This window comes from Nilaparvata lugens, chromosome 11, assembly GCF_014356525.2.
Source record: "Nilaparvata lugens isolate BPH chromosome 11, ASM1435652v1, whole genome shotgun sequence".
Lineage (NCBI taxonomy): Eukaryota > Metazoa > Arthropoda > Insecta > Hemiptera > Delphacidae > Nilaparvata > Nilaparvata lugens.
Genome location: NC_052514.1, coordinates 8,609,476 through 8,637,185, shown reverse-complemented (window position 1 = coordinate 8,637,185; position 27,710 = coordinate 8,609,476). Strand labels below are relative to the sequence as shown.

Sequence of the window (27,710 nt, the reverse complement as noted above, 5' to 3'; positions counted from 1 at the left end):
TCTATATTTTGTAAAAAATATGCTTAATCTTTGGAGGGGTAATTCCTTAAAATTATTATTGATTACCTTCACACTTGAGTATGCTCAATACTCTATCCTGTCGACCTTTCTCCCCAATAGATCATGAGGTTGAACCCCCAAGCTAAAAGATCACGATCCGCTACTGCTCACTAATCACTTAAAAGTTTAAAATAATGAATTACTTAGAAAATTTGTAACATATAATTTTTAAGAATATCCGAGTTTGATTTTTATAAATTGAAATTTAATTATCCTTGAAATTCAATGATGACTGGTGAGAAAATTCTACTATCAATAAAAAATTTAATTTGATAGTAGGCCCATCATGATCTCTTTCTGTTGAAGGCACATCAGTACGCCTACCATACTGTTAATAGATGTAACTAAAACAAAGAATTATCAATTATTATCAAACAAAAATCCAAATTGAATAGTGTAGTTGACCCCGAAGACTTCTGCTACTGCAAATATTGACAATAACCTACATAGTATTTGGACAATTTAAGACAAAATTAGGAAATTGAAGAAATTTTGAGCAATAGCCTGTTTTCGTCTTTTCCGACTACTGTATTGTTTACTCTATTCAATAAAAAAAATGAACAGGGTAAACAGCTAGATGGAAATTCGATGAGCGCTACTATTCATAGATTGAGAATTGGAGTATTTAATTTGGATTTTCGTTTAATGATAATTATTAATTCATTAGCATTTGAATAATTTCAATATCTCAGTTATTTTCAAAAAATTACTATCGTTCATCAAAATCCATCAATACCCATTCATCAACAAGCTAAATCATCATTGTCACTAGATCCTATCTGTATTTTTACGTTACATTAATCATTAGTATGAATTTGAGTAGGCCCTATAGAAAATCATACTAATCCTATTTTATTAAGCGAGCAATTTCTGTATATTTATATCTGGTTATTTATATCCAACGGATCTCGAAAACGGCTCTAACGATTCTCACGAAATTTGGAACATAGTAGGTTTTATGATATAAGAATTCGATTGCACTAGGTCTCATCCTTGGGGAAACTCGCTGAACGACATTAAAAGGATAATTCATCCTTGGCTGAAACACCTGTGGATAGTAAAAAGTGAGTGAGCGAGTGAGTTTGTGATAAATCAAAATATCGCATCCCCGAAATTCATAAGATGACGTATAGCCAGCTTTGAAATATAAACACAATCATTTTAGAGAATAGTGTTCTGTTTATCAATAAATAAAAATAACGAGCGGAGCTCGGTGCCCCGATATTTTAATGTGATATGAAAAGACAGATTAGTGTCTGATGATGAATGAGGATTCAGCTTTTATTGAGAATATCACACTTATGTTGTATGAATTTTTATAACATACCCAGTATTTTTCAAAACAGTCCTTAAATATCATTAAAATGTTCTGAAGGTTTTATGAAGCAGGCCGTTATGCAGTTCATAAAGTTGTTTATGAGAGTTATCGTTATGGGCGTTATAGGCTTTAACAGCTCCCCAAAGATTTGCCGTGTCAATGATGAGCCTAAGGCTATTACACATTGATAGGACAGTTGTCAGGTGGAGTCATAAAGATTTTTATGGCCGCAGTATTCGAGTCCCTATGCGACAGTTAATGCATGAATTATATTCCTCCAAGAGGAGACGGCGGCGGCTTGATTCAATGTTATAGTGTGCAAAAAATAGGCGTAACCTAGTTGGGAAAAAATGTTCTAGGATGGAAGAACTCAAGTCAAGTCTTACAGATTCTCCAATGATTTTCAAGAATCTTCGTGTAATTTGTGAGGTCAATTGTAAAGCTGCATTTACACCAAAGTTATTAAAATAATGTTTATTTTTCTGTTCTTATAGATTCTATTATATTGAACGGAACTTGACAAACATATAATGTTCATCATGTGTATGATAGGTTATGTTCAATCTAATAGAATCTATAAGGACGGAAAAATAAACATTTTGTTAATAACTTTGGTGTGAACGGAGCTTAATAAGAGCCTATCAAGAAGCAAATGTTCATCAATTTGATAAAAAATATTTAACAAATTAATGTGAACATTCACAAACATTATGAAGTTTCAGACATTATATGGTCAGGACCTATATATAGAAGGTCTTGGCATGGTATCCTACAAGAGAGTATAAACAGATCATCGATCAAATTCAAATTTTCACTTTTTGTGTAGTTAAGAAGTTGATATTGTGGTAATTATTCATGATTAATGAAAAAGACTAAGAAATTGTCAAAAAAAATCTATGGTGTATGAAAAAGACTAAGAAATTGTCAAAAAAATCTGTGGTTTTTGACAATTTCTTAGTCTTTTTCATTCAAAATTCAAATTTATTTGTTCTTTATACAAATTCATACATACAATTGCTTAATAGGAAAAATAAAATTATTAACTGTACAAAAAAACATGGATCAGCTTGGTAGAGAAGCAAAAAATTGAAAACACTGTAAAAATTACAAAACTAATTAATTATCTTTTAATTATTGTCTTAAATCTTTAGACAATCTTTAGTCCTCAAAATTAGGGAGAGAAACAGTCTTGGGTTTATCCTGTTGATTCTCTCCAATCATTCATTTGATATGTGATTGTGGAATGGAATAACTGTAATTAGTTGTATTAATTTACTTTTACTTTCCTTGCCCTATTACCATAGGTAAGGAAAGTACCTATTGCTATCCGAAAAAAATTAAGGTACCCCAATTTCTAAATTGCTATACGTTTCAAGGTCCCCTGAGTCCAAAAAAGTGGTTTGTGTGTGTGTGGTGTGTGTGTGTGTGTGTGTGTGTGTGTGTGTTGTGTGTGTGTGTGTGTGTGTGTGTGTGTGTGTGTGTGTGTGTGTGTGTGAGTGTATGTGCGTCTGTGTACACGATATCTCATCTCCCAGTTAACGGAATGACTTGAAATTTGGAACGTAAGGACCTTACACTATAAGGATCCGACACGAACAATTTGGATCAAATGCAACCCAAGATGGCGGCTAAAATAGCGAAAATGTTGTCAAAAACAGGGTTTTTGCGATTTTCTCGAAAACGGCTCCAACGATTTTGATCAAATTCATACCTGAAATAGTCATTAATAAGCTCTATCAACTGCCACAAGTCCCATATCTGTAAAAATTTCAGGAGCTTCGCCCCATCTATGCAAAGTTTGATTTTAGATTCCCAATTATCAGTCTTCATATACAATTTAAACAAAAAATTTCAAGTGGAAAAGATTGAACATGAAAATCTCTACAATTAATGTTCAGTAACATTTTCACCTAAAAATGGAAATAAGCTTGAAATTCAAGAAAATGTGATTATTAAATTGCAAACTGTTGGCAACTGTTGGTTCTATTAAATCATTCACTACGAAGAGATAGCAGACCTCGTGTGTCTCCAGCGTTATTGTCTTATCACCAGCTGTCTCATATCTTTGAATAGTAGACTTGAGATGCGCGAGAACACTAGCGTCAGGTGATCAATTTTCATAACGGCAAGGAAAGTTGTGTGAGTGCGCCACACCAAATTTTTTAAACTATCAACAGAATAGAAACTCTGTGTTGGCAGTGAGATGCAGAGTGACACTCTTATTATTTTATATCCGACTGCCTCTATCATAATATTATTCTTATGCCCAATTTTCTTAAATTTGTTCAGTGTGCTATGAGAATTTTATATTTCTGAATGCTCGCAAGTTCCATGAAATGAAGCAATAATTATTTTCAATATTGCATGGAATTAAATAAATTGTAATTTTCTACAAAAAGTGATTTTATGAAAAAAACGTTCTATTGTAAATATACGGTTCGGTAGACATAATTTTTTATAGTAGATATTTTGGTGATTATAATGCAGAAGAAAACATCTCCTTTGAGCGTAGCTTAGAATATTAATTTTATACATTGGGAAGTAAAGAATACATTAATTGACTGACTGACTTTGTGGAAGGAAGGAATATGTAACAAATACTCCAACTGAATTCTATTTTGAAATTGTAAAACCATATCAATTTGAAAAACAATCAAGTTCTAATTAACTTGTTACTTTGGCTATCTGAGCAGGAATCATACAGAAAAATTCAGATACTTGAATTGTCAGAAGTAAAGACATTCAGTGATATTTTATCAACTATTATCATTTTTGAACATATTACTATTTTTTTAATTCGGGGATGAACAATTTCAGCTTTGCTGGTTTTACTCACTTAGAACCCTTTTTTGTATTTTTATGAACACCTAATGTTTGTATATTCAGCCACTGAATTTTGACTTATAAGGTGATTTTTAAATGTCAAACTATTATTTAAAATATTAATAATAATCATACAGATCATTTAATTATTGATCAAAGATTCAAAGATATTCATAGACCTGTTTTGATTATATTATAAATTGGCTACAAACAAGAGTATGATTTTTCTTCAATGTTGTTTTCACTAATTCAATATTATTTTCACTCTTCAAATTTATTTTGTCACAGATTGCAGACATGGGAGGTTCATTAGTCATTCTAGTCATTCTTTATATTATAAATTGGCTACAAACAAGAGTATAATTTTTCTTCAATGTTGTTTTCACTAATTCAGTATCATTTTCACTCTTCAAATTTATTTTGTTACAGATTGCAGACATGGGAGGTTCGTTAATAGTGCATGTTTTTGGAGCCTACTTTGGCCTAGCTGTCAGTCTGGTGCTGAAGCCTCCTAAGGGAAATGGTCCAGAGTCATCATCCTACACTTCTGATCTGTTTGCCATGATTGGTGAGTGGATTGCTAAAATTTCATACTCTATTTTCCAAAACACTCGATTTTTACCACTAATCCGATCCCAAATATCAATTTCTAATTGAATGAAAAAGACTAAGAAATTGTCAAAAACCACAGATTTATTGATACCTACTTAGAAAGACCGGTTCCGGTTATTACACCATTGTCAATCTCTGATAAACATAATTATCAGAAGTGAGGCTATCAGAAGTTTCGGTTATTACACCATTGTCAATCTCTGATAAACATAATTATCAGAGATTGACAATGGTGTAATAACCGAAACCGGTCTTTCTAAGTATCAATAAATCTTTGGTTTTTGACAATATTCCTTTTTCATTCAATATGAATAATTACCACAATATAAATTTCTCAACCACACAAAATAAAGTGAAAATTAATTTCTAAGTTTGTTCTACTTTGGAACAGAAATTTGCAAAACTATTAAATCCCCACAATATTAAAATTTATTTGCATTTCTGTATTATAATATGCTGTACAATTTGAGTAGTTGAATACAAATTACTCCTTCTGAAGAGATAATCCACATTTTTCCAAACATGATCAACATTTAGTCTGAAACTATATTCCTGAAATAACTACATATTTATGCTACTCTGTTCTGTCGTATTATTAATGATAGAGTAGGATTTTTCAAACTGAAGGAATTCAACTCTATACTGAAGGAATTTCATTCCATCGTGAGATCCACGTTATAATGACAATATTTGATTAACTTTGCTGGTGGTGCTATTCTTGTCTTTCATTCGACAAATCAGGTAGTACTATCCTTCTCTAGCTCCGCAATTATGCCAAATCTGTTTTTGACAATGTAGAAATATAATTAATTAAGGCAGAGAATTGGCAACGCTGCTCTCCTATCTTCATCCACTGCCATTAGACCTCACTATAGTATCATTATCATCATCAACATCAATGTCGCTGACATCATTACTAATTCATGAGAGACAAAATGGCGAAAAAGAAGGACGAATAGAAGCGTGGCTGTTCTAATTACAAAACTCTTTGACAGCGAGAAGATGAAAAGTATAATGGCAAAGAGATACAGTATTTCGTTAAATGAAGCATCTTCGCCGCCGAGTAGTTGCGGCTACAGGTTATATAGTTACTACTGGTTATATAGTTACTACTGGTTATATAGTTACTATAGTTGCTACTGGTTATATAGTTGTGGCTATATGCACTGCAGCGTAGACTTCACTTCCACTCCAATCTATGCGCACAGTGATTCAAAGTTTTGAGAGTTTCGAGTCTAGAAATATCATCGTTTGCCTTCACTCCAGTGAACTTACTCTTGCAGAAATATCCACAATTCTGTGACGAGTATACAGATTTCTATGGATTTCCATGACATGTTATTTGTGTTCATTTTGGTACCGCATCTGATGCAATATTGTATTATTGTAGGCCTACATATTGTATTTGACTTTTTACAATATAGGAAACTATGACAATCATTTGAATGAAATTACCCCCATAAATTGAATTCATTTTAACTCTCTTTCTTCTTCCCCTTCATAAGATTCACTCTACTTGAAATCCCAACTCGAGTCCAAACGCACAGGCCACAGTGCCAATGTAGGCTCATTCCATATGTATAAATATGAAACCCTAATTTAAGTACTTTATTATTTGTATTTTATATTTCATATTATTTATAACTTTTGTAATTGCTGTATTGTGGAATAAAGAAGATTCTTGATTGATTGATTGATATCAAGAAAAATAAAAATTCAAGTACCCTTTTTTCAAAAAATTGTTTTATCACAATGAAAAAAAAGAGTACTGAACTTGGATTTTTATTTCTTGATATTTAAGAGTGGTCCTAAAAAAAAGATAATTTGAATATTGATGTATCGTATTATTGTAAATTGCATAATCCAGGGGTTCCCAACGTTTTTTGACTGCCGTACCCCTTGAGATAAATTTATTTCAAATTGTACCCACTAGAGCTGGAACAGTTCTCTTTTTCATCTACAACTTGTTTTCTTAAATTTGAATATAGAATTGCCATCAATAGTTGATCAAAACTCATTGAGAGAGGCCAGCTTCTTATAATCTTAGCTTGAATTTTCACTTGTTTAGTATAAATATGTACAAACTCACTTGGGTTTGTAAAATCACCTTTGATCGCTATTTACATTTTATTCATAACTTTTATTAATGCCCTCAATGAGATGATTTAATTGTATGCTCAAGTATCAGGCATATGCATAAAACGTAAAGCTTTTAATATATCAACAAAAATATTATTGTGTTCTAATTTATTTTTCAAAAAAGTTTCAAGAAAATCAAACATGGAATGTAAATATTCACGAAAGGTGTTTTATTTGTTATTTGACAATAAAATCATTGTTCAAAAATTAGACCTATATATTATGTTCCTAGTGAACTTAGTATATTCTTACAATCTGTAAAAAAGTAATTACAAAATAAATACAATTTATAGTTTCTATTATTATAAATTTTATTAGTTTCTAATCACAAAACTGTTTTCCTCTACTGTTATTCTTAAATATTAGGTATTACTACATTTTTTCTCTGCTTTCATCAATCTTCTTTTCACAGTGTCTCATGTGAATAATAAATATTATCATTTTTATATAACCAGCTTGGTACATTATTCACAGAATTATTATTTTAACAATAGCATTGTTCTTGCAATGACTTTGATTCAGTAGTAATGCTTGGATTGTATTTAGTTCACCTTAACTATTCAACCTGTTCTTCTATCCTTAATAGTATTCTTTTTATAACTGCTCATCATAATACTGTATTTATTACTTATATACTTAGTTTACTTTTAATTAGTTATGCTTTTCTTATACTTATTAGTATTCTTGTGCATTTTATAAATTGTATGTAGTACTGTATCTCTTATTTTTTCTGAGTAATTTGCTCAATATGATTGTAAATAGTAGTGAAGACTGTTTTGGGCTTAATGCCTGTAGTCTTTCTTGTTTTTGTAATAAATGAATAAAAATATTATTGTGTTCTAATTTATTTTTCAAAAAAGTTTCAAGAAAATCAAACATGGAATGTAAATATTCACGAAAGGTGTTTTATTTGTTATTTGACAATAAAATCATTGTTCAAAAATTAGACCTATATATTATGTTCCTAGTGAACTTAGTATATTCTTACAATCTGTAAAAAAGTAATTACAAAATAAATACAATTTATAGTTTCTATTATTATAAATTTTATTAGTTTCTAATCACAAAACTGTTTTCCTCTACTGTTATTCTTAAATATTAGGTATTACTACATTTTTTCTCTGCTTTCATCAATCTTCTTTTCACAGTGTCTCATGTGAATAATAAATATTATCATTTTTGTATAACCAGCTTGGTACATTATTCACAGAATTATTATTTTAACAATAGCATTGTTCTTGCAATGACTTTAATTCAGTAGTAATGCTTGGATTGTATTTAGTTCACCTTAACTATTCAACCTGTTCTTCTATCCTTAATAGTATTCTTTTTATAACTGCTCATCATAATACTGTATTTATTACTTATATACTTAGTTTACTTTTAATTAGTTATGCTTTTCTTATACTTATTAGTATTCTTGTGCATTTTATAAATTGTATGTAGTACTGTATCTCTTATTTTTTCTGAGTAATTTGCTCAATATGATTGTAAATAGTAGTGAAGACTGTTTTGGGCTTAATGCCTGTAGTCTTTCTTGTTTTTGTAATAAATGAATAAAAAACTTACTAGTATTAGAAAATAAGTTTATCGAAATAAAGAAGTAGGCTACCGTACCGTACTTTTCAACCACCACATAGTCCAAATTGTACAGCTTATTATAATACAGAAATGCAAATAAATTTTAATATTGTGGGGATTTAATAGTTTTGCAAATTTCTGTTCCAAAGTAGAACAAACTTAGAAATTAATCTTCACTTTATTTTGTGTAGTTGAGAAGTTGTTATTGTGGTAATTATTCATATTGAATGAGAAAGACTAAGGAATTGTCAAAAACCCCAGATTTATTGATACTTAGAAAGACCGGTTTCGGTTATTACACCATTGTCAATCTCTGATAATTATGTTTATGTTAATTGGAGTGGGAGTGAAGCCTGCAGTGTATATGTAGCCGCAACTATAGTAACTATACAACCAGTGGTTATATAGTTACTGTAGCCGCGACTTCTCGGCGAAGATGCTTCATTTAACGAAATACTGTATCTCTTTGCCACTATACTTTTCATCTTCCCGCTGTCAAAGAGTTTTGTAATTAGAACAGCCACGCTTCTATTCGTCCTCCTTTTTCGCCATTTTGTCTCTCATGAATTAGGAATGATGTCAGCGACATTGATGTTGATGATGATAATGATACTATAGTGAGGTCTAATGGCAGTGGATGAAGATAGAAGAACAGCGTTGCCAATTCTCTGCCTTAATTAATTTTATTTCTACATTGTAAAAAACAGATTTGGCATCATTGCGGAGCTAGAGAAGGATAGTACTACCTGCTTTGTCGAATGATAGACAAGAATAGCACCACCAGCAAAGTTAATCAAATATTGTCATTACGTGGACCTCACTATAGAATGAAATTCTTAAGAGTTGAATTCCTTCAGTTTGAGAAATCCTACTCTATCATTAATGATACGACAGAACAGAGAAGCATAAATAGGTAGTTACTTTGTCACCTGGTCATATGGGACATATATATGAATCATACATTTATCTCATATTGATCGGAATTTTAGAGTTTTCAAATTAAAAAAGTTCAATGAACAGTGTTTTGTCTTTGAACAATCTTTGTCATCGACAGAAAGATTGTTTATTTCATTTGTTGTCAATATTAACGTAGCTTCTCTTTTGTTTCTGCCGCTTGTGCGACAGATAAAAATATGTACGGTACTTGAAATGGTTTTCATGTTTGGCATTGACTAAGTTTATATTAATACCCAAAATTTAGCTTTTGGGCAGAGCTCGTTCGTTAGGACTGTGAGTAAAGTCCGGCTGATCCAGTGAAAAAGGCTAGATTTCGTTTCGTTTTATAATACAGTTGTTATTCTGTCACAGATCGGGCAGTTTAAAAATAATTGTTTTGTTGAGGGAGACGGGTTCTGAGCCTATTCATTGGTTCAGTTAATTTTTGTTCTTTTGAAATACTAACTGTAAAGTCGCGATTAAACCAGTGGATGCCAAAGGGGGAAGCCATATTCAAAAGGTAGGTGACTACTGGATAAGATCATTGTTCTTAATTTTCATAACCACAAAGATTGAATCATCATTAGCAGCAAGCGAGTGTTTTCCCCATTAAATTCATATCAAGAATGTTTTTTTATAATAAAATTAATCTTGTTTTGTTTAAATGTAAAATATGTTAAAGACTCATTAAAGTTCTAGTTATTCTGTTCTCTTTTGTTATAATAATAGTTTTTCCCTCCTTACATAATAATTGGTGAAGGCACATCGTGCTTACAACTTCAGGAAAATAGTTTCAGACTTAATGTTGATTATGATTTGGAAAATGTACGGTACCGTACCGTAGATTGACTCTTCAGAAGGAGTAATTTGTATCCAACTACAACAAAATAAAAATAGTTTTGATTATAAACTTGAAACTGGTGAGCTTTTCATAGTTGTTGGATTTGCCTTTCATGAGTCTATGCAAAAATGAGAATACTTGTTGAATAGTATAGCTTCACGGTAAGTTAGTTATTGAGTTGACGGTAGTTTTCATCTTTTCAAAAGTTTGATGAGAATTTGTTGCATATAATTTGTAAGCTGATTTCCATCCCTGTTTATTCAAGCACGGTGACTTTTGATGGAAAAACACAATTCATTACTGTGATTTAGGCCTAATTTTAATATTTATGATGGAATATTGATGAAATTACAACCTGTTGCATTGTGATTTCATCAATATTCCATCATACCTACCGTGTTCTGTTTCACTCAGTATTTTTCAATTTCATTTCTAGTTCATCAATCCGAATCCATTTCAAGCTTCATTCAAGATTTATACAAAACTCTAGTCTCTGAATCTAAAGTCTCTAAACTGAAATCATGGTATAATGTTGGATTCAAATTGTAAGCAAGATGTGGAACGGCGGGAGAAGCCTCCACCAAATATGTAAGCAATATTTGCCTACACCCAATATGTAAGGGGAAAAGAACTATGAATACAAGAAATGAACAGAATAACTAGAACTTTAATGAGTCTTTAACTTACATTTGAACAAAACAGGATTAGTTTGATTATAAAACAATATTTTAGATGAATTAATGGGGAAACACTCGCTCGCTGCTAATGAGGATTCAATGTTTGTGGTTATGAACAATTTAAGAACAATGATTCAGTAGTCACCTACCTTTTTGAAATAGCTTCCCACTTTGGCATCCACTGGTATTTCGCGGCGTTAATTATTAATTAAAAATCAAAAAACTGATCTAATGAAATGGGTTCAGATCCCGTCCTATTCAATAATACAATTCTCTTTAAACTGCCCGAACTGCGACAGGAAAACTGTATTATAAAACAAGAGCAAAATCTATCCCCTTCACCAGAACAGCCGGACTTTACTCACAGTCCTAACGAACGAGCTCACACACACTCTCTCACTGACCAAAAGTAAAATTTTGGGTATTAAATATAACTCAAACATGCCAAACATGAAAGCCATTTCAAGTACATATTTTTATCTGTCGCACAAGCGGCACGTTTGTTATTAAGAACAAAAGAGAAGCTACATTAATTTTGACAACAAATGAAATAAACAATCTTTCTGTCGATGACAAAGATTGTTCAAAGACAAAAACACTGTTCATTAAACTGTTCCAATTTAAAACTCTAAAATCCTGATCAATATGAGATAAATATATGATTCATATATGACCCATATGACCAGGTGACAAAATCAAATCCATTTATTGGCAACGACAAGTATAAAACAAGTATTGGCCACGTCATAAAAATCACAATCATTGTTACACATGTAGGCTACATAAGATCACAAATATCATCACAATTTATAAATTATTCATATTAAAGCTAAAAAATTCATTCAGATTGTAAAAGCAGTTTCTAATTAAAAATCGTTGATTCTTAATTTAAAATCTTTCACAGTCAAGTCTCTAATGTTTCATGATATATTGGTTAAAGAATCGAATTGCACACGCCCTAAAACTCACATGACTGGATTTGTACCGACAATATTCATTTCTCAGGTTCAATTTATTACTTCTAGTATTGTGGGAATGAATTTACTAGTAGTTTACTATTATTAGTCGAGGCGATTGTCAAAAACAAAAATAATATACATTATAATAAACCATTATTTAATTCAAATATAGATAGTTAGGTATTCAAATGAAAATATCCAAGTATAGAACCATTCAACGTAGGTATTGTTTCACTATCATCAATTATTGTGTTATCGTGAAGTGAATATTTTTGTTATTGTTCCACTATTTTTCTTTGCGGGATGAATATAAATTCGAATAAAACTAAAGAAAAATTTTTACATTTCTGAATTTGAATAATGTGAGTAGGTTTTCTGAAAAATATTTTGTTCGATATTTTTAGTATCAAATTTTAAAAGTGATTGACACAAACACAATCAACTCTATTCCTATAATATCATTTATAGCGACTAATACAAGTTTCATCAAGATTTAACACTGATCTAATTCTGAACAATATTTTGTTTTATATACTGTAGTAAGTAAGTATCATGTCTTGAAAGTGATCAACAAAATCAACTATTCCTATAGTATAATTTATAGCGACTGATATAAGTTTCATCAAGATTTAACACTGATTTAATTCTGAACAATATTTTTTTGTTTTATATAGTAAGTTAGTATCATATCTTGAAAGTGATCAACAAAATCAACTATTCCTATAATATCATAGTGACTGATATAAGTTTCATCAAGATTCAAAACTGGAATGACGGCATGAAGACTATAATAATTATGTAATAATGATTATTATAAATGAAAATTCAGGGAAGGAACCGTTTTGGGATGTGTCTGTTGGTTTTTTCTCTTCCATTTTATGAATTATTTATTGTGTATCATTGAATAAATAAATAGAATAAATACATTTTTCTTAAAAATATTAATTATTTACTCAGAAATTCAGGAAGGACCGTTTTGGGATGTGTCTGTTGGTTCTTTATCTTCCATTTTATGAATTATTTATTGTGTATCATTGAATAAATAAATAGAATAAATACATTTTTCTTAAAAATATTAATTATTTACTCAGAAATTCAGGAAGGAACCGTTTTGGGATGTGTCTGTTGGTTCTTTATCTTCCATTTTATGAATTATTTATTGTGTATCATTGAATAAATAAATAGAATAAATACATTTTTGTTAAAAATATTATTATTTACTCAAAAACTCAGGAAGGAACCGTTTTGGGATGTGTCTGTTGGTTCTTTCTCTTCCATTTTATGAATTATTTATTGTGTATCATTGAATAAATAATAGAATAAATACATTTTTGTAAAAATATTAATTATTTACTCAGAAATTCAGGAAGGAACCGTTTTGGGATGTGTCTGTTGGTTCTTTATCTTCCATTTTATGAATTATTTATTGTGTATCATTGAATAAATAAATAGAATAAATACATTTTTGTTAAAAATATTAATTATTTACTCAGAAATTCAGGAAGGAACCGTTTTGGGATGTGTCTGTTGGTTCTTTCTCTTCCATTTTATGAATTATTTATTGTGTATCATGAATAAATAAATAGAATAAATACATTTTTGTTAAAAATATTAATTATTTACTCAGAAATTCAGGAAGTAACCGTTTTGGGATGTGTCTGTTGGTTCTTTCTCTTCCATTTTATGAATTATTTATTGTGTATCATTGAATAATTGAATACAATAAATACATTTTTGTTAAAAATATTAATTATTTACTCAGAAATTCAGGAAGAACCGTTTTGGGATGTGTCTGTTGGTTTTTTCTCTTCCATTTTATGAATTATTTATTGTGTATCATTGAATAAATAAATAGATAAATACATTTTTGTTAAAAATATTATTATTTACTCAGAAATTCAGGAAGTAACCGTTTTGGGATGTGTCTGTTGGTTCTTTCTCTTCCATTTTATGAATTATTTATTGTGTATCATTGAATAATAAATAGAATAAATACATTTTTGTTAAAAATATTAATTATTTACTCAGAAATTCAGGAAGGAACCGTTTTGGGATGTGTCTGTTGGTTTTTTCTCTTCCATTTTATGAATTATTTATTGTGTATCATTGAATAAATAAATAGAATAGATACATTTTTGTTAAAAATATTAATTATTTACTCACTGACTCAGGCATGCTTTCAAATTGCATGGGATTTATTGTGAACAGTTGATATGAGTTGTATCTGTTTTTAGGAACACTGTTCCTGTGGGTGTTCTGGCCCAGCTTCAATGGAGCCCTGGCCGAAGGTGACAACCAACTGAGAGCTGTACTCAACACTTACCTGGCTTTGGCCGCTTGCTGTGTCACTGCCTACAGTGTATCAACCATTCTATCTGAGCACAAGAAATTCGACATGGTGAGTTACCAAGATTTAAGATCAAGGAATTATATTTTCCTACAGTTACGTTGAAAAGTGGCCATTGCTGCACTGATTACAGAACGCAAAGAATCACTTTTCCGCTCTAGTGCGGGAAAAATTTTTCTGCACTCCAGATTTGCAACATGGCAACGCAAAATACTTAGTAGGTTATATGGAGCAACAGTGCAGCAAAATCAAAATGAAGTTGGTAACAGTGACTGCTGTGGCTGCTATAGTGAGCAGAGGTGCAACCAAGCACAACGCGCTAATTATTACTATTATATATTATATCGAGGACAGCAACAGCACAGTGCCACCACAGCACACACCACACAGCTGCCCCCCGCCATTCAAACACACATACATTATTCAGGCAATTTTACCCATAATTACCCACTTTTCATATTCAATGGTAACTGTAGGAAAAACTTAATGTGAAATACGTGCGCAAAGTTCCTCTGCTGCACTCAAGAAACCATTCCGCCCTCGCCTACGGCTCGGGCGTAAACGTTTCTTTCGGTGCAGCAAACTGTCACTTTGCGCACTAGTTGCACAAATAACTATTCTTTAAGTTTAGGTCTCGTTTCCTATCTTAATTTGATGTAGATATTATAAAATTAGTGTATGAAATTCAAGATCCGGTTCCTATAGTACTCTTATTTATAATACTCATCTATTTCACTATCCATGACGAACTGCAAGTGATTATCCGTTTTTGAACTATTTTCAACGACACCACAGTCTAATTTATTTAAATATTAGTTATTAAAACTAGTACTCACTGTGGAGCGCTTTCGGATATTTTAAATCCATTCTCAACACTCTGAAAATAGTTCAAAAAAGTCTTATTTATAAATTGTGAATAATAAAGTGTATCAATTATAGGGCCTACCTATGAATTTATGTAGATTTAATGTTCCATTAGAAGTTGAAAGTTTTTTAAAAAAGGGTATCAAATTCAAATTCATTCAAATTCAAATTCTTTATTCTGCCTGACAGTTTTTACAATGTATACATACACAGTAAGCTCGTCAAAATAAATAAAAAAATACAGTGTACATAATAAGATACCTACATAACACAATATCAAGAATAACAATATCTCAGATTATGACTGATTACCACTGCAAGGTCATTCACATGCTGTGTGCCTTGAAGATTGCTGGATGACTGCGGTAGCTGAAGTTTTAAGGGAGAGTAAGACAGTGAGAAGAATGCTAAAACATATACAAGTTGGCTAACAGGGAGATTGACAAGAATAGTAACAGAATTCACATAGATGACACACCTAAAGGTGCGTACAGATTTACGCGCCGCGAACATGAGCAATTCACTTTTAATCAGCTGATGCCAAGCTTTTTATATCTATATTTTACCGTTTCTGTAAAAATACAGATATAATCAGCTGATTAAAAGTGAATTGTTTATGTTCGCGGCGCGTATATCTGTACGCACCTTTACAGTACACAACTTGGTCCAAAATGTCATTAGAAAAATATTACTATGGAATTACTATGGTACTATGGAATAATTATTTTTCAATTAACAATCAACTAGCCATGATGAAATACGTTATTCAATTAGAAAATTCTACAATTTTTTTAAAAATATAGAGAAACCATTCTCAACAACATATTATCTCATTATATATTTTCACTTGTGAGGCGAATCATTTCTTATACATGCTTGGCGTTATGACGGATACTAATGTAATGACTTATTTTGATAATATAAAAGCTCCCACATCATGGGAAGGATTTACTTTGCATCAAATATGTGACTAAGCTAGTTGATGTCAATAAGGCTCTTCATGGATTTGAGCTTTTGTATGTAAATAGATAAATCATATTATATAATAATAACCTACTATTTTTATTTGAGTATAGGTCGGCTTCCTACTGTTCAATATGATTTTATTATGGGCTACTTTTATTATCACTTGTGATAATACAAGCGATGACTTGATTGAATAGTCTAAAATGGAACTTGTAATATAAACTGATAATAATTTTCCTTTCCTTTTCCTTCGTCCTGGTACCCCCAGAAGAAGGGAGTTTATTATAGAAAATAAAACAAACAAAAATGAAAAATACACTTATGAAAAGAAATCTTACAAACAAAAAAATGAATAATAATAATAAATGGCATTAATTTATTCAATTACTCCACAAAAAAATCAGTACCGTTCACAAAGTAAATCATTGAAGGCGTTTTCATCCCATGGCTTAGTGCCGTCTGGGGGAGTTGATTAGGAATATCAAATAAAGAAGAAATTGAAAATTATGCTTTCACAAAAGTTCATATAAGTTAGAAATTGAATTGCTGAACCAGGAAGTATCTATACTGCCAGGCATCCTTGCAGTAGCGGCTCACTGCCTGCCAGTCCCGTCCATTCAGATATGACAGCAGCTCCTCTTCAGGCAGGATACTCTTCTGAAGGTGCCTTCTCCGGATTGTAATATAACTATAAAACTTATAGCAATTGAAATTGTATGTGAATCAAATCATCAACAACTCTGCTGCATAATATTACCTATGGAGTGGCCGTAGTCGAGTGGTTTAGATGCTGGCTTTGTAAACCAGAAGCCCGGGTTTGAATCCTGGCCTGGGCAAGACATATTTCTCTGGTCACTCCCAAGTATTGGATGGATACGTATATAATATTATGTCGATCCCGGCTGCCTAAAAAGCAGTCGCTAAGTCATGTCAGAGGCCCTGAAATTGATCAGGTGCGACCTGAAAACTCTGACACCAGAATTGAGACAGTCAGGTCACTTGACATTAAATAATTTCTCTGATTGCCAATAAATTGCAACCAGAGGAGTTTATTTACAAATACATAAACATGATAATTTTAATGCACATACAACAGTTGCTAATAATAAACTTAGTCCTGATTATGATACGCAACTATATAACTAGAAGTTCTGTGAACAGTAGACCTCACGCAGTTCTCTCATCCACTAGGATACTATCACACCTATCTGGTGTCACCTGTTCACCGGCTTGTCCAGACATCTGTGTAAAGCATGCAATGAATAATCCACTTGTCAGCTGATTGATTATGAATAATTCTTTAGTCTGATTAATCCTATCTTCAAAGTAAATGTTATATATCTCTTTCCTGTATAGGGCTACTTGTAATATAAATATGAAGAAAATAAAAATCTCAGTACCCTTTTTTTAAAATATTTTATCACAACATGTCTCGGTCATTTATGCCATTTTCAAGTGATATCAAACTATCACTTGAAAATGGCATAAATGACCGAAACATGTTGTGATAAAATATTTAAAAAAAAGGGTAATGAGATTTTTATTTTCTTTATATTTAGATGATATATTTAGTGATATCAGAGTATGGAGGAATTCCTTTTCTTTTCATATCATCCTTAAAATGCAAAATTTCAAAAAAACATTGTGTATACATCGACGCGCAGTTGAAAAAGGAATACTCCTGCCATATATCATCGAATTCTATCAACGCGTTTGGCCGTAATTGCGTTACATACAGACAGACAAAAGAAAATCCGAGTTAAAACATAGACCTCACTATACGTTTGGTCAATAATATGTGTTTGGGTGATCGTAATAAAATTTCTAAAAATATTATTATGTCTAGACTAGGGTTATTTTGGGGCCTAAGCCTGTTGTTTTTGCCTAAATTGAATGTATTCTTTGAGTAGATAGTGCATTTTATTACTTCATACATTCTCATTTTATTTTATTTATTTTTCTATAGTTTTTAAACTTATTTCACATTTTATACTGTTTCCGTGTTGTATAGTTTGTATTCTATTTTTTTTTTGTATTCTATGGGTAAATAGTGTATTTTATTACTTCATACATTCCCATTTAATTTTATTTATTTTTCTATACTTTTCAAATTAATTTCTCATTATATATTGTCTACGTGTTGTCTAGTTTGTGTTTGTTTTTTTAGGTTCACATTCAGAACGCAACGCTGGCTGGCGGGGTGGCGGTAGGAGCTGCAGCGGACCTCATGCTGCACCCTTATGGAGCGCTGCTTGTCGGAGCCACAGCCGGAGTTATATCTGTCGCAGGATACAGATATTTGCAGGTAATCACATCATCAAATATCAATAAATCAATCAATCCATTTATTCTATCTATCCAAATATTGTGGAGATTCTATTCAAATTCTTACTCAGTTTCTTCAGTTAGGACTGTTTATGTTAACATATAGATCTAATAAAATATTATTATTATTATTATTAGCGTATGGCTTTGAATGGTGGGGAGACCCAAGGGTAGTTCCACCTCGCCGTATATAGTCCAAAGTTCCCTAATGGGAAACCGGACACTAAGGTTATAGTCAGCACAATACTTTAAATTTACACTTTTCACTTTGGAATTGAGTTCATTTTGATGTTAAAAAGTCCAAACTTATACAAAACCAAAACAAAATACAAAAACACTAAACACACAAAACACTAAATCTAATAATATATTGTTTTGGATTTGATCTACACTATGAACTATATTGCAGGATTTCTTAAATTAAAGTGAAAAAAAAGCGTTATTTCCAGTTCCACATAATTTTTGTGCAACTTAATTTGTGAATTATGTGGAACTGACAATATCGCTTCTATTTCACCTTGTTATACATTTATAACAGTAAATATGTTACCTTGAAATGTTGTATTTCCATAGATAATTTAGCATTCACAACATTAATTTATATTTTTAAAATTTTGGATGCATTTATCACGCTGAAGATGAGTCCCTCCTACACACATACCTGTAGTCATGTACCGTAGGTGGTTTCCTTGTATACGGTACCTTATTTGTTGAAGTATAACTCTCATTTTGTATGTAACATTCTGAGAAATAAATTAATTTGATTCAATTTTATCCTCTACAAACAAATACTGAGGCCTGTCTGGTTGTATGGTGCCCAACTGTGGGGCTGTAGCCTACAGCAGAGAGCAATATTGGCATCATCCAACAATTCCAAAACAAGTTTCTGCGAAATGCTGTCAATGCTCCATACTTCATCAGGAGCACCGACCTTCATAGAGACCTTCAGGTGGAGACAGTCAAGGAGATGATTGTAAAAACAGCAAGGTCCTATGAAGAGGCTCTACATGACCACCAAAATGTTGAGGCAATCCAGCTTTTGTACAACGAGGAGATTGGAAAGGAAGAAGCCAACAGATCTGGTGTAAACCTCCAGGATTGCTCAGTGAAAGTGAAAAAAATTAATACCTATATCAATTTAGTGCAGTGATTATGAATGGACTAATTTAAAACAAGGAGAAGCTATTACAAGATTATTTTTGTGAATCGAGTAGAAGTATTAATTTATTAGGATAGAAAAACTGATCGTTAGTCCTAGTACTAGTAACAATTATATTCAATAAAATTTTTTTAAAAAATTAATTCGATTTGAGGTTTAATGCCTTTAATCGTATCCGGAATACTTACAATTTATTCTTTCTCTTTACCTAAAGATTGAAAAATTCCACAAAATGTCTATGCTTATATTATAGCGGTGTAAATATTTACAACTGGCAGGTAACCCGTGCTCGGCATGGATCTAATCAAAAACTAGACAAACTGAAAACATCACCTACTGAAATATTAAAAAAATTAAACATGCCTATAACCATATTCGGTTAATTAAGAATCTATATGCAAAATTTCAAGTTAATCAGTCCATTAATTTAGACGTGATGATGTGTTATTCGTGAATTTCGTATCCCGTACGTGTATAAGCCAGTTCTTTCCTCTATTATAATACTAGCCGTCAGGCTCGCTTCGCTCGCCATATCCGTCTAGCCAGGGGGCTCCGCCCCCTGGACCCCCGACTGGATCGTCCAAGAATGAGATCAGCAGGCTCGCTTCGCTCGCCTGCATTTTTCATTTGGGCATTTTTATCATATGTTAGGACAATCCAGTCGGGGGTCCAGACTAAACGGCTGGCTAAACGGATATGGCGAGCGAAGCGAGCCTGACTGCTAGTAATATAATATTCCCAGGATTGAAGTAGAAGTGCCCAATCAATTTTTCCGCGATAAATGCATTTAAATCTTCAACTTGGTGCCAACCTAACAAAGTCAACTCAACTTAATGCCAACCTGACAAAATTATTAATTTAGTTGCCAGACTGTTTCGAAGAGGTACTCTATCTAGATTATATAGTTCTATAGTAACATATGATATGGAAATTTCAATTATAATTAAGAGATTGGGAGAAGAAGAATATACATGCTTAAAGACGAACGTTAAACCCTTAAAAACAACCCTTAGAGTTAAAATATTGCCAAAAGATTTCTTAGTGCGCCTCTAAAGGGCCAAATGAACATACCTACCAAATTTGAGCGTTTTTGGTCCGGTAGATTTTTAGTTATGCGAGTGAGTGAGTGAGTGAGTCAGTCAGTCAGTCAGTCAGTCAGTCAGTCAGTCAGTGAGTGCCATTTCGCTTTTATATATATAGATAGATAAATGTGAGTATTGGTGTAAATGTCAAAGTTGTATCCAACTCTTATTCTTTTGTAAATTCAGATTTCTCTATACAGTTAATTTCCCACTAAAGGAGGACTTCAGTGGGTCTACAAGCATGTCTGCTATTCTACAAGCAGCGAATAAATTCAATCAAAAGGTGTTCTTGGAGAAAATAAAAAATTGCCGTTCCATACACCTTAAATAAAAATACCAATATAAGTTTTAGAATTGATGGTGATGTTGTAAAATCTCTCCATAATAAGAAAACAAAGATATTGTCAAATTTCTCTAAACATTTATTAAAACTTTAAAATAGAACCATGATTCACGTAGTTAACCAACGCATCATCAGCTGTACTGAGGAATGTTTCCTCAGTTTTAAAGTTTTTAATAAATTTTTAGTGAAATTTGAAAATATCTTTGTTTTCTTATTACCAATATATTTTTCATCATTGCTCGTGAATAGATCCACCTTAAATACTCAAATATTGGATTATTGTTGGCTACTAGATAGAAAATGTATAGATAAATTCAGTAAAAACAATGCCGTTAGATGTTTATGGCTGCGAGTTTTTTCGAGATTTTGAGATATTTTAACAAAATATTGGGAAAATGTCACTTTTAAAGTTTTAATTGGGTTTAATTGATCATTTGAATGGGTACTGAACCGATATTTTAAGTGACTAAATTTTTCCCACTAATTTTTAGCAGGACACTATAATATTTAGTTCAATAAAGCAAAATGCGCCCACACCTTAGACAATCGAAACACTTTGAAAATTTGTATTAATTATGACACCACGATTTGAAATAATAATGATTAATATTTACTTAATATATATATACCGGTAGTCTTTTTTCAAAGATTACGTCCTAAGAATTTCAGTTATAGAGTATAAAACAAGTCAGGTCAATCATTTTATTTATTTATTTACAAGAAATACATACATACAGGTATGGGAACAACAGGCATTATAGCCCAAAACTGTTCCCGATTCAACATCACAAAGTTCTTTATAATTATCAAGGAAAAAAGTTAATTAAAAATAAGAAATAAACCAATAGGGAATATTAAGAATATGAATGAAACAATTACATTTACATTTAAGCATTTTACATTTTACATAATCAACACTAAGTTTACATAATTAATTGTCGACTATATAATATGGTGTAACTAGGAATGTATACATAATGTATTCTCTTGTATATTCCTTGTAGTGGTAGATTTAAACATTCATCCAAAATTATTCTTCTTCTGTTGCAGCCGATTTTACTGGAGAAAATCAAGTTGCACGACACTTGTGGCGTTCATAATCTGCATGGACTTCCAGGACTGTTTGCTGGGTTTGTGGCTGCGCTCGTGTCATATCAGGCGTCAGAAAGCGAATATGGCATGTTGTGAGTACATCATAATTATGTTTCATACTAGTTTCATATTATCAAAGTTATTTAATGAATCTCATTCTACTTTCTTTCAATTTTTATCAATTGTGAAACATATACCATGACATTCGAAAATAAATTCTATGTTTATAATCATCTCAAATCAAATCAAATTTCATTTATTCAAGTAGTTGCATATAAAAGACAAGCTTCACAACATTGAATCGTCACAATCATAATAAACACAGAAAATACAATGGTGCTAGGAGGATCTATTTAATTTCAATTGAAAAATTAATTGAACTTATTTTTAAATTAATGATATTCAAGCTACCTTATATAGGTTCTATAAAAATAAGACCTATTTGACTTTTAATATACTTTGATTTGAAAATCCTCTTGCAAAGCTTTAGTAAAAATTCTTCCTAGTGGAGTATTTGTTTAGCTACAATGTTTCTTTTAGTATCCTACCTTTTAGTATCCTATTATATTTATAAAATAGCATTATAGTAGGCCTACCCTTTTTTTTAAATTAATATAAAATAATAGATAAAAAACAAAAATTACATAAAACAAATAGTTTCGATATTCCACATCATCTTCAGGTAGCTCTGATTACATACATTTTAATTATTATATATTATTTTTAATACGGTACCTATTTACTTATCTGTTAATTGTTTATTTGCTCATTCACACATGTTTATATATTTATCAACACAGGCAGTAAAATAGGAATATTTGTTGTCTCCTTGTTTGTAGATTATTATGTAAAATACAACTGAACAATAGGCCTGTAGCTTTCTGTACCTCACAGTTTTCAAAACTATTATGATGATATTAATGTTGTTTTTTCAAAGAATAACGTGATTCAATTATGCAAACAGTTTAATGCTCAGGCCTAATCTGTCTTCAGAAATATTGCATTAAAACCAAACAGATTTCGTCAATTCTACATTTATGAGAATGTGGAATAGAAAAAATCTGGTGTAGTGCACTCACACAACTTTACTTGCCGTTATGAAAATTGATTGATTCCCTGACGCTAGTGTTCACGCGCATCTCAAGTCTACTTTTTCAAGATCTCAGCCAGCTGGTGACAGGACAATAGCGCTGCAGACACACGAAATCTGCTATCTCTTCATAGTGAACATAGTGAATGATTTAATAGAATCAACAGTTGCCAACAGTTTGCAATTGAATAATCTTATTTTCTCTAATTTCTAGCTTTTTTTCAATTTTAGGTGAAAATGCTACTGAACATTAATTGTAGAGATTTTTATGCTCAATCTTTTCCTCTTGAAATTTTTTGTTTAATTTGTATCTGAAGCCTGATAATTGGGAATCTAAAATCAAACTTTGCATAGATGGTGCAGTGCTCCTGAAATTTTTACAGATATGAGACTTGTGGCAGTTGATAGAACTTAGCAATGACTTTTCTAGGTATGAATTTGATCAAAATCGTTGGAGCCGTATCGAGAAAATCGTGAAAAACCCTGATTTGACAACATTTTCGCCATTTTTGCCGCCATCTTGAATTGTATCCTTATAGTGTAAGGACCTTAAGTTTAAAATTTCAAGTCAATCGGTTAATTAGGAATGGAGTTATCGTGTTCACAGACATAACACATACACACACACAGACCAACACCCAAAATTCATGCTTTTGGACTCAGGGGACCTTGAAACGTATAGAAAACTTGAAATTGGGGTACCTTAATTTTTTTTGGAAAGCAATACTTTCCTTACCTATGGTAGTAGGGCAAGGAAAGTAAAAACACAAATTAAAAAAACTAGTTTCGATATTCCACATCATCTTTAGGTAGCTCTGATTACATACATTTTAATTATTATATTTTATTTGTAATACGGTATCTATCTACTTATCTGTTATTTGTTCATTTGCTCATTCATACATGTTTGTAAATTTATCAACACAGGCAGTAAAATAGGAATATTTGTTGTCTCCTTGTTTGTAGATTATTATGTAAAATACAACTGAACAATAGGCCTGTAGCTTTCTGTACCTCACAGTTTTCAAAACTATTATGATGATATTAATGTTGTTTTTTCAAAGAATAACGTGATTCAATTATGCAAACAGTTTAATGCTCAGGCCTAATCTGTCTTCAGAAATATTGCATTAAAACCAAACAGATTTCGTCAATTCTACATTTATGAGAATGTGGAATAGAAAAAATCTGGTGTAGTGCACTCACACAACTTTACTTGCCGTTATGAAAATTGATTGATTCCCTGACGCTAGTGTACACGCGCATCTCAAGTCTACTTTTTTAAGATCTCAGCCAGCTGGTGACAGGACAATAGCGCTGCAGACACACGAAATCTGCTATCTCTTCATAGTGAACATAGTGAATGATTTAATAGAATCAACAGTTGCCAACAGTTTGCAATTGAATAATCTTATTTTCTCTAATTTCTAGCTTTTTTTCAATTTTAGGTGAAAATGCTACTGAACATTAATTGTAGAGATTTTTATGCTCAATCTTTTCCTCTTGAAATTTTTTGTTTATTTGTATCTGAAGCCTGATAATTGGGAATCTAAAATCAAACTTTGCATAGATGGTGCAGTGCTCCTGAAATTTTTACAGATATGAGACTTGTGGCAGTTGATAGAACTTAGCAATGACTTTTCTAGGTATGAATTTGATCAAAATCGTTGGAGCCGTATCGAGAAAATCGTGAAAAACCCTGATTTGACAACATTTTCGCCATTTTTGCCGCCATCTTGAATTGTATTTGATCGAAATTGTTCATGTCGGATCCTTATAGTGTAAGGACCTTAAGTTTAAAATTTCAAGTCAATCGGTTAATTAGGAATGGAGTTATCGTGTTCACAGACATAAACACATACACACACACAGACCAACACCCAAAATTCATGCTTTTGGACTCAGGGGACCTTGAAACGTATAGAAAACTTGAAATTGGGGTACCTTAATTTTTTTTGGAAAGCAATACTTTCCTTACCTATGGTAGTAGGGCAAGGAAAGTAAAAACACAAATTAAAAAAACTAGTTTCGATATTCCACATCATCTTTAGGTAGCTCTGATTACATACATTTTAATTATTATATTTTATTTGTAATACGGTATCTATCTACTTATCTGTTAATTTGTTCATTTGCTCATTCATACATGTTTGTATATTTATCAACACAGGCAGTAAAATAGGAATATTTGTTGTCTCCTTGTTTGTAGATTATTATGTAGAAAACAACTGAACACTAGGCCTGTAGCTTTCTGTACCTCACAGTTTTCAAAACTATTATGATGATATTAATGTTGTACGTTGCTTTTTTGAAGAATAACTTGATTCAATTATGAAATGAAAAAAAAAATCTTTACCTATTAGGCGGAGTTAAGACTTAAGTTTACATAATTAATTGTCGACTATACAGAGTGATTCATAATTATGGTGAAATATTTTAATACGTGATAGTAGAGGTAAAAATAAGAAAAATAGTTCATATAAACAATATATCCATAAACGCTTCATTAGCGAGCTATACAGGGTGAAAGATTTCGCCCGGAATTCTGTTCCTCTGGTGAAATACACCGATGCTAAATTGTTTGGGGACTAGTTTTTTAAAAACTTATGCTGGATTCATATGGAAAAATATCTGAAAATTGAATAAAACTAGTCTGGAAGCTGTAGTGTGAGTAGTTTTTGAGAAAAAAGTTGAAATATGCAAAAAAATCAAGTAGAAAAACACAGACTTCTACGTTTGATGCCCAATAACTTTCTTTAATAACCAGTGAACAAATAATTTTTCGCAATAAAAATTGTAGAGAATTTAATTCTGAAAAGAATTATGTAAGCTGTGTAAACTAAATTTAAATAAAAGTTGAACAAAATGTATTCTTATGTAGTACATTACACCACAAAAATTTGCTGTTTTATGAGGAGAGAACTAATAACTCATAAGTTGTAGCTGATTGCAAATAAAACATGGATTTCAATAATAGCTGTTCTAAAACAGCTGATTTATTATGTTTTAAATAAGAAAATATTCAAAAGAACATTATCAGCATCGGTGTATTTCACCAGAGGAACTGAATTCCGGGCGAAATCTTTCACTCTGTATAACTCGCTAGTGAAGCGTTTATGGATATATGTTTATATGAACTTTTTTCTTATATTTACCTCTACTATCACGTATTAAATTATTTTACCATAATTATGAATCACCCTGTTTATGGTGTAACTAGGAATGTAAATAAAACAGAATTAATTAGAATGAAAACATTTAGAATGTAATTATGCAAACAGATTAATGCTGAGGCCTAATCTGTCTTCAGAAATATTGCAATAAAACCAAACAGATTTCGTCAATTCTACATTTTTATGAGAATGTGGAACGGAAAAAATGTGAATAACTATTTTATTCTACTATCATCTTCTACAATATTAATGTAGTGATTCTTTGAAAGTTTTAGAAATTTCATGAAATAATGAGACCTATTTTACAATTTTTGCAGCCTCTACTCAATATTCCCTGCCAGAGCGCCGTTGCGAGATAGTCCCGAATTCCAGAGTTTGGTGAGCAAAATCGACGTGGACCCGGGGACTAACAGGACGGCCTTCAACCAGGCTTGCTTCCAGATTGTCGCCATTCCATGCACTCTGGCCTTCTCAATCATCGGTGGCGTTATAACAGTCGGTACCTATTTACCTATTACCTATTACCTATTTACCTATTTATTTACCTATTTGAAAATATTCATACACATAAAATTCAATTAAAAATATCTACAACTTTCTGTGGTGTGATAGAACAGAATTCAAGTTTCAAGATTCAAGATTCTTTATTGCCAAAACATCTTTACATTGTATGAGCACGTCAAAAAATAATAACAATAGGCCCTAATATAAAACTTGTGAAATAAAAGATAAATTATGATATAAAATTAAACATTAAGATAATAGAAATCGTAAAATATATGAAAATATTACAATAAAAATTTGTCTTAGTTATAAACAAACTACAATCATATTAATATGGCGAGGTCCACGTTATAATGACAGTATTTGATTAACTTTTGTGTTGCTATCCTTGTCTATCATTCGACAAAGCAGGTAGTACTATCCTTTTCTAGCTCCGCAACGATGCCAACTCTGTTTTTGACAGTGTAGAAAAATAATTAATTAAGGCAGAGAATCGGCAACGCTTTTCTTCTATCTTTATCCACTGCCATTATAACCTGGACCTCACTATAATAATTGATAAGTTATTCAGTTTTACCAATAGAATGACTGACATTATTTTTGACCAAGGAGGGCAAAGCTAGGGCGCAGTCGGCCCTCTCTTACACTTAACCTTTGTTATTAGTCCAGTCAAATGATCGTTTTTCAGGAAACAGCCCCGAAAGAATTTTTCTCGACGGTTCTATATGTATTTTGGGGCGCTGAATTCGAATCTGAAATTTGCTGACACGCCAGAGGGCGGCTTCACTCCAAAACCCCCAAAAACATCCAAAATTTCGG

General features: G+C 31.6%; 1 protein-coding gene across 1 annotated transcript in view; it reads left to right on the top strand.

The window, feature by feature from the left end:
* Positions 1–27,103, top strand: part of LOC111049381 (ammonium transporter Rh type B-like) — a 299,674-nt gene extending 272,571 nt beyond the window's left edge. The window contains exons 5-9 of the mRNA XM_039437572.1: positions 4,631–4,769; positions 14,181–14,344; positions 18,291–18,428; positions 22,083–22,216; positions 26,705–27,103. Of these exons, the coding sequence (XP_039293506.1) occupies positions 4,631–4,769; positions 14,181–14,344; positions 18,291–18,428; positions 22,083–22,216; positions 26,705–26,969 (840 nt within the window). The 3' untranslated portion in view covers positions 26,970–27,103. The remainder of the gene's footprint in view (positions 1–4,630; positions 4,770–14,180; positions 14,345–18,290; positions 18,429–22,082; positions 22,217–26,704) is intronic.
* Positions 27,104–27,710: the final 607 nt, after the last annotated feature.